The sequence below is a fragment of the Ciconia boyciana genome, chromosome 8 (assembly GCF_034638445.1).
Source record: "Ciconia boyciana chromosome 8, ASM3463844v1, whole genome shotgun sequence".
Lineage (NCBI taxonomy): Eukaryota > Metazoa > Chordata > Aves > Ciconiiformes > Ciconiidae > Ciconia > Ciconia boyciana.
The window spans coordinates 57,235,535-57,244,434 of record NC_132941.1 but is presented as its reverse complement, the minus strand read 5'-3'; the positions used below and the strand labels follow the sequence as shown (position 1 = coordinate 57,244,434).

The window sequence follows — 8,900 nt, the reverse complement described above, 5'->3', positions numbered from 1 at the left end:
TGCTGCTGCTGCTGTATATACTTTTCATCCTGGGCTTATGACAACTGGCTTTACAGCAAAACTGAAATACTAAATGATCAGACTCTAACGTTCACATGGACATGATTCGTTTACTGTGAGTTCATTCTTCTATTTAGAGAAAGGTATTGCTACCCTCCCTTACGCACTGACACAGTTGCCAAAATAACCACTCTTACTAACTGGCAGCTTTAAAAGCCAGCCTGCAGCTGACTTTGAAACAGAAGGTCAGCAAACGGAGCAACAGACTTCAATTCGGAGCTTTAATGGGAGCCATAGACCACAGCAAAAGGCCTTGACTGGAGTGTCTAGAGTGTGCTTTGCACAGGCCAAAAAGTCACTTTCATACTCTTTGAACCTTTTGTATAAACCTATATATTTTTCACTCTGTGGATTTCAAGATGAATGTGCAGCCGTGTGCTAGATGTGGCTATGGGGTTTACCCTGCTGAGAAGATTAACTGTATAGATCAGGTCAGTTGTCTTTCTTTATTATTTTGTACTATAATAAATGTATAGATTGGCACTTTTAACACAGTGCAAATCTCTCGGTTCCAAAAATTACTCATAACTGGGTTCAGAACTGAAATGAGTTAATAATAGGCATATATTTGAAGAAGAATTCTTCAAATTCATGAAATTAATGTTAAGGATCTATACTGAGATTTAAAACTCAAGACAATAATAATGAAATACAAATCATGTGTGTTTGGTTTCTTTTTTGTGGTATTTCCAGACATGGCATAAAGCCTGTTTTCACTGCGAAGTATGCAAGATGATGTTAACAGTAAACAACTTTGTTAGCCATGAGAAGAAGCCTTACTGTCAAGCGTAAGTGTGTTTCCTTTTCTTTTTTTTAAAGCAAAGGTTTAAAATGACAAGTCATTTTAATGTAATAGAAGATCACCATTTGGACTCAGCCTGGTCCCATGTGTGATGTGAAATTATGTATTGTTAGTGCCTTCGTGCATATCTTTGGATTTACGTGAATCAGAAATGATGGGAAAAATCTTGTTACTGTATATAAAGCTTCTCATTTGTCCAGCGTGTTAAAAGATACTGAACTGGGTTCCATTTCAGTATTGTGGGAAGAAAATAAACCCAACCATAAAATTCAGTGCTTTCCAAATCAGCGGTTAAGAGTTAACAAGGTTGAGCTAATCATCAGGAAAATGTATAAAATGCAGATTTTGGAGTTGGTTTGTTCTAGGAAGTTTTTATTTTATAATGATCAATTCCTGTCAAATTTGTCAGCAGAAAAAGGAGAGATGACAGTTGTTTTTTATTCTATTATTCTCTTTTGTTATTAGAAACACAGCATTGATATGACGATCATTAAAATTAATTTTGCTCTAGGCACCTACTCCATACAATAATAACTTGAATGTAATCTGAGATCTGTGTATGAGTGGGGGAAAAGTTATGTATAGAGGTGTGGAGGCTGGTATTGTGTTTTCGAGTGCTCAGAAAGAACCTTTCTGGTGGGCTGTCCGGTGCATTCCTAATATCCTTTTACACTTTCCTTTTTTAGACATAATCCAAAAAACAATGCGTTCACAAGCGTATTTGAGACACCAATAAATATAAATGCAAAAAAACTGTCGGAAGTGGTAAGTGAGGTAAGAAGCTTGAGGGCCAAATGTATTTAGCTTTGTTTTACATTTTGATATCATATTCGTGTCTTGTTTTAGAAATGTATTCTTTACATAATGTCGATACGTATTCTTTACTTAGCCTCCTGTGTTCTTTTAGAGCAGTAAGATCTCAGCCCTGGTTTGAATCATAATTTTTAAAATGCATTCACTCATAAGAAAGAAAGGTTAAATCTGAATTTGCTTCTACTTTCAGAAAGAAAAATGAATAGCAGTTTCTCACCTGCCATATCTGATAATCTACATGGAAGCATTGTTCGCATAAACTGCAGGAGATACTGCCCAGAGCTATGTAAACTTAGTAACTAAATCAGGAGGGTTTACACAGCCATTTGAAACAAGAATGACCTACTTGCTTTATGATATCTTCTGAAACTGATACTAAAGGGCACGAAATAAAAAATAAATTCTATCTCGGTAGGACGTAGGCAAAAGTTCTCATAGATGCTTTGTCAAGTATTTCTGGCAAACCTGAGATGATATTTCCCTTTTGTGAGAAAACACGAAGTCCAGGGAGCTTTGCATGGTTTTGCTGAAAATGTTTTGCTAAGACCTTAAGGATGGACTAGCTTTCCATGCCCTTTTAACTGCATCTATCTTCTAAAAGGCTGCTGTGCCCCCGCAAACCTCTAGGGGTGCTCAAAGTCTTCTTTCTTTTCAAATGCCATTCTTACCTGCCTTGCATTGTTTTTCTCCAGATACATTTGTTTCAAACTTGCATTTCTAAGAGTTTCATGAAATGAGAAACACAGAAACAGCCAATAATTGATAGCTATCTCACTTCTATGTGTAATACTATTTTATTGAATGGCATGTCTTTTGATACTCTAAAATACTACTATTCATTGCATGACTGTATTTAGTAAGAAGACCAATGTGTTTCAATGTGATTAACCATCACTAAAATAAAAGAAGGAAGTTGCATTTCTTATATTATAGCGTACTACTTTCATTCTGATGTTCTATATTAGCTGTACAAAGTTGATGTACATTTAATAGCCTTTGTCAGATGCCGTATCTTTTCTTTATCATTCTTGTACAGTATTCTTATGCATCAGGATTTGCAATATCATAGGCACTAACTATTTCAGCAGTGACTATCACACTTACTTTAAACTGTGTATGACAGATGTGGTCAGGAATGAGTTTGGGATTACTGCAGGTTCTATTTCTGTTTTTAGGCAGTGATATGAGACTCTGATACTTCCAGTGCATGTGAATATACACACCAGACAAATTATAGCTCAAAGATCACTTTCCCTTGTTTTTTTACACCTAAAGCACCTTCTGTCCTTTTCAATCACATAATGAGGTTCTGCTCCAGAGAGAAAATTGCTAAGGGTAGTAAAGAAGCTGATTCTGCAGTACTTACTTAAAGGGAGTACTTCTGTAGAAAATTTGAGTGTAGGAAAACTTTTTCATTGATAAATGTATAAAATAATGCTAACTTGAGAAAAGGTTTCGATTGCTACTGTAGTTTGTTGGGGTTTTTTAGGCAAGATTATTTCTTATGCAAAAAATGTAACATGTTTCTTCAATCCTAATATAATGTTCTCAACATAAGTCTTATGTTGAGACACCGACTCAAATGCAGAGATAAAAATTCATCTCCCATTACACAGAATTTCTATGTGAACAGACAAATAATTCCTCTCTCTGTATCTCTGTACTTAATTTATAAAATGGGGATAATGGTACACATGCTCAGTGATTTTCTGTCCAGCCAGTTTAGATTTTGCACTTTTCAGGACAGGGACTGTTATTTTTTGCATCTGTAGAGTGAGCTGTATAACAGAGCTGTGATTTCAGTTGTATTTCTGTGTGCTGTCATGATAAAATTAACAGTAGGAAAATGATGACTCAAGGCTAAGTATAGTAGTCATTTATGTTTACGCAGTCATGATACTTCATGGCCACTGTGCAGGGAAATAGAAGAGTAAAATATTACCCACCAGGTAACAGTTCTTTCATCTAAGGCTGCATTTATGTGTTCTGCTTAAAAATTCTTGGGGATTTCAATCCTCATAGACTACTTCCCCAAAAATAATTACCTAAAGACCAAATTATTCTTTCACAACTTCATGCCAGATTTCAGGTCTAATATGCTGCTCCTTTACAGATGTGCAGCTACAATAACAGCAAAAAAATCTTAGGTAGAATCTGGGTGTGGATTAGAGAGTAGAGTTTTGACCTTAGGTCTAACCCAATCTTCTCTTTCATGGAGACTCCTTTTCCAAGAATGGGTGGCATGGAGAAAGTACTTATGTAGTCTTTGCATGACATAGAGCTGCAGGCTATGTGGCCTTTTTGTACATAAGCAGGTTGTAAGTGGTGTTGGTCTAAAGAGGGAGGAGGAAAAGATGGAGAGTTTTGCAGGTTCTCAGAAGGAGGTTGGTATTTTCTTGTGGGCTGTGGAGATTTGGTGGATCAGGTGTGCTTGTCAGTCCCTTGGTTTCTGCATTCATATCATATATAAATTTGTCTTCAGTGTGAAATTACTAGTTGGCACTGAAAAATAGGCTGGTCTGTTGCAATTGGAGATCTAATGCACAAACACAGGTAAACATTATGACTAGAGTAAATCATCTTAAACTGGGTCGTGTTGATGCTGCCACCCAGAGAATTAGTTCTGTGCAGTTACATTGTTCCTCTGCTTCTCTTGTGTTGGTATTGATGATTTTTGCAGTGAGGCAGATGAAGGAGCTGACGTAGCTGAAAGCTAACCACAGCAAAAGCCTATACACCAATTCCCTGATACAATTTCCCCAACAGCAGCCTGTCTGATGGTGTCAGTGTGTGAGAGATAAGAAGGGTCACCTAGTAGGGCTGGAGGTGTTTTTGGAAGTAGCCTTCCTTTAGACTGGTTTAAGATGCAGCCAAAACTAGCAGGCACTGAAGTAGATTTGTTATGGTGGGAATTGTACTGTTTTTGTTGTTTTGTCTTGCATTCATCTCCTTTTGTTGCTGCAGTTCATGCAGACTCCATATCACTGTGGACTAAGAGACTGTGTTCACCTTGTTTGTCTCCCTACTTGTTCTTCTCCTAAGAGGGGGGTGTGTACTAACAAACTATTAATACCAAGTCAATTTTTTTTAGATAAAATATCGAGGAGAGGGTGAACAATTCAAATCAGTCTTTCAATGGGATGTAAGGTCCAGAGAAATTGAAGCTGCCTATAAAGCCCAACAACTGGCCACCCAGGTAAGCAATATCCCTCAAGTCTCCAAGCCACTAGCCTGCAGAAGACCAAGGATCAGCATTGGCAGTTCTGATTGTTAGGGTTTTCTTCACAGCATTTCAATGCTAAAAAAGCCATTGCTTCTCATTTAGCTAAACTTTTCAAGGCAGCATAGCTTGATTATATCTTAGGGTGCAAGAATCAGAAGATGAGGATAGAAGAGTGTATCTATACAGTTAGCTGTTTGGACTGCTGCATGTGCGGCCATACTCACCATGTCTTCTTTCTGCTGACACTGAAGCTTCACAACAAGTGGTCTCATTCCCAAGGGGAATTATTTGAGCCTCACTCCAGGATCTTAGATCCTGACACCTTGCTACCTGTTCTTGTTATACAAGCTCTGCCCTGGTATTCTGAAGGTATGTGGAGGCAGGCCTTGTGCTGTACATCTGCAGAGAGTAAATTTCACTTCCACAGCATTGTGTGTTTTCTTTTTTTTCTGTCAGATCAACTGTTTGTGTATTAAAACACGGGTGAAGATTGGTAGTTATTTAATTTTTATTTTGTAGAATGCTTACTATGCTGCTTATGAGGAGGGAAAATCGTGGTATTCAGGAACCATTCCAGATCCTGACATGGTCAGGATAACACAGGCACAGAAGACTCTGAGTGATGTAAGTGGGCTGATGTTTGGAACAGCTTTATTTTCATGGGCTATCGTATTCTGAAGACTTACCAGTGCATCAAAGCCAACCTTTGGTAAGATGTTACCAAAGGAGAGACTGACATGTTTACTTCTGTCAATAACAATATTTAACCATATAAGTGATTAGAGTCACATAACAATGCTGTTACCCATCCTGGAAATCATACATTTATATATTTATGTAATTGAGAAGCACTTCAACTACTGACCAATGATATCTGAGGTGACCTTGATTATATTCTGATCTAGCAGGCAGTGGTGTTTCCCTCAGTAGAGCAGAACTCATGAAGGAAAATGTGTCTTATTTTCCATAGAGTAGACCTTTCATTGTATTTCCATGACTGAAGAAAATAACTTCTGAATTTTGACCGGTTGTCTATGCCTATACAATGGGTTAGTGACTCAATCAACATAGGCAATTAATTAGATAATGAATATGAATGGGGAATGTTTTCTGTTGTATGTAGGAAATGTTTCTACCTAACAAACTTATAAGGTATAAGTTCTTTAATTAATTTGCTTTTAAATAAAATGATACATACCTTTAGGAAGCAGGCATTAAAAGAGGAATCACCTTAAACTACAGTGGGTTCTTCTGTAAAAACAAAACAAAAAATGTTCATTTTCTAGTTTCAATATACAGAAGAATATGAGCCACGGAGAGGCAAAGGCAGCTTTCCCGCTATGATCACTCCAGGTTATCAGGTTGCTAAGAGAGCCACCCAACTAAGCAGTAATGTAAGTTGCAGTTTTTTTAATTGTATGTTAAACTTCTGAATTTGGAGAATTCTGGGTTTAGGCCATTCACTTTAGACCTTAGGTTCTATGATGAATATTTGTTGGAGTGTTAATTCTACAAAGTGAGAAAACTTTAACATGATCCAGGAAACAGGGTTAAAAAATTACTTGGCTTGGAAAGACAATCATATAGTATAAATGGCAATATAGATATTTCCTGAAAGATGTAGCAACTTTTGCTGTAATTTATCACAACCTGAAAGAGATTGTGAACCACTCTAAAATGTTTATTTAATTCATTACCTTTATTTTCACTTTATGGCTTTATTAATCTATTTATTTACATCTGATGATTTTTGCTTTCTTTATAATTTGAAGTTAAAAATTATAATATTGAATAAAAATACTGTAATATTGAATTTAATTCATATACAAGATACTTTAAATATATACACAGAAGATTGCTTATTTATAAAAATAACAATTAAACTGAAAAAGATCAAGTAAAAATAAATCCTGTAGAAATGATTTTAAAGTATTGCATTGTTTTCTGTAAACACTGCCTACATTGTCATTGCAGTATGATCTTAGTGTTTTGGGCCATTACTGACTATTCTCATAATATTTTAATCAAATGTATGACTCACGTAAATGTAGTATAATTTGAAAATTTGATTATCACGGTCCATTTCTGTCTGCTTCTGGCATTCACTTTAAGGAAATATATAAATATACTGATAGCTTGACTATAGAGTCGGGAGCATCATGACTGCTGTTGCTCATTTTCTTTTGAAGCCTTCTGATAGAAAATGCATATTTTCTGCTTATTGTTTGTAATATGTATTTTATATGTTTTCTTCCTCAGGTAGAATATAAGCGGGGACATGAAGAGAGAGTTTCGAAGTTCACCTCTGTTGTGGACACTCCAGATATACTTCATGCAAAGGTTGGAGGACAGCTTTCAAGTGATGTAAGTGAAACAAAATAGGTTGACCTGTTTTTGAATCTGCAAGTGGCTCTTAGGACATTTATAAATCACTTAAAAATATGAACATAAAGAAAAGTAAAAAATTAATATTTGAAAGGCAGACTCTTGAAATGTGTATGACCTTAAAATATTCTTGATACATTTTACCATTAAGTATTTAAAACTTCCAATTATAAAGACCATATTCAGTTCTAGGCCATTTTAGGGACTAGCTGGCTGTCAGAACTGAAGGCAGAGAACTTGTCTGTTCTATACCCACCAACTGGCCTCCATGCAAAGTAAAGAAGGAAGCTGCCTGAGTCTAATATTAATAGAGCAAGCATTGTGCAGAAAACTTTAGTATTTTCTTTAAACAACTGTGATCTATCCTATACCCTGAATGAGACACAGAGGTCCTGCAGAAGATAGGTGGTCATGTGGTTAAAGACTACATTGTAAAGCATACACACAAAGGAGGTAAAAACAGACTTCATGGTTTGTCTTCCTTTTGGCAGATGACAGCCATTGAATGCCTGACTTTGCAACTTTAAGAATTGATTATGTGTGTACTTAAGATACATTTGATCTAATTACTCCTGAATTGTCTTGGATTTTTACAGTTGAAATACACAGAAGACTTTGAAGAACGGAAAGGGAAAGGCAGCTTTCCTGCTATGATCACTCCAGCTTATCAAATAGCCAAGAGAGCAAATGAATTAGCCAGTGATGTAAGTGTCCAAAGCAAAGTCTCTTTTTGGGAAGAAAAGAATTAATTCTCACACAAATTTTGGATTAAAATGTTTACAGGCAGAAATTCCATGAGCATTGTGGAGTTATGCTAGCAGTGCACTTCATACACAGATTTTCAAGTGATTGTCTTTTGCAGGGACAAAGTTGAGTTTTATGCACAAAGAGAAAATTAGGTGTTTTATTTGTGAATCAACACTGTGGATTTTTGTGGGCAAAAGTGTCCCCTTTATCTAACCTCCTGTTGCATATAACTGAGAAGGAAGACAATAAGGACATCTGGAGGACAAGCTGGACAAGCTGGAGGTCTTTGATTTCATTCTGCCCAACCCAGTATGAGTTAGAGGGGCTGAAGTGCAGCTCTAATTTACACAACCACGATATTCTGGGTGACCTTGTACCAGGGGAGGGCTGTGTTTGCAGAGCTCTGCTTTGCTGTGACTTTCCATGCTCCCAGTGGGTCCTTACAGTTCATTCTCCTATTCCTTCTTTTGTGCTGTTCCAGGATGAGGCTTTTATGAAAGTAGCTTCCTGAATAGCAATTATATATACGAAGTATAAACACACACACAAACACATGCATATATTTGACATAGATACAAATTTATAAAATATAACTTTCTATTCCATTCATTTTACTCTCCTTAATGTTTTGGGTTTTTTTTAAACTCCTTGGTGTACTGATCTTTACTGGCTTTCTTTTCCTCTCCAAACATAACAAAACCATAACACCCCTGTATTCTTTAAAAAGCATAGTAACAGGACATCAGTATTTCTTCAAAATGTACAGTTAATTGTGTTTTGTCATCAGAGACTGAAAGGAAAACTCTTTTTGTTGGAGAAGATAACATATTGTGCTAACTCAATGGAAGTGAATTTAAAACATTATTAAGA

The 8,900-nt window shown here is 36.3% G+C and overlaps 1 protein-coding gene across 1 annotated transcript in view; it reads left to right on the top strand.

The window, feature by feature from the left end:
• Window positions 1–419: 419 nt before the first annotated feature.
• The window catches only part of NRAP (nebulin related anchoring protein), a 53,502-nt gene continuing 45,021 nt past the window's right edge, over window positions 420–8,900 (top strand). The window contains exons 1-8 of the mRNA XM_072871197.1: window positions 420–491; window positions 754–848; window positions 1,549–1,636; window positions 4,767–4,871; window positions 5,418–5,522; window positions 6,185–6,292; window positions 7,158–7,262; window positions 7,880–7,987. Of these exons, the coding sequence (XP_072727298.1) occupies window positions 420–491; window positions 754–848; window positions 1,549–1,636; window positions 4,767–4,871; window positions 5,418–5,522; window positions 6,185–6,292; window positions 7,158–7,262; window positions 7,880–7,987 (786 nt within the window). The remainder of the gene's footprint in view (window positions 492–753; window positions 849–1,548; window positions 1,637–4,766; window positions 4,872–5,417; window positions 5,523–6,184; window positions 6,293–7,157; window positions 7,263–7,879; window positions 7,988–8,900) is intronic.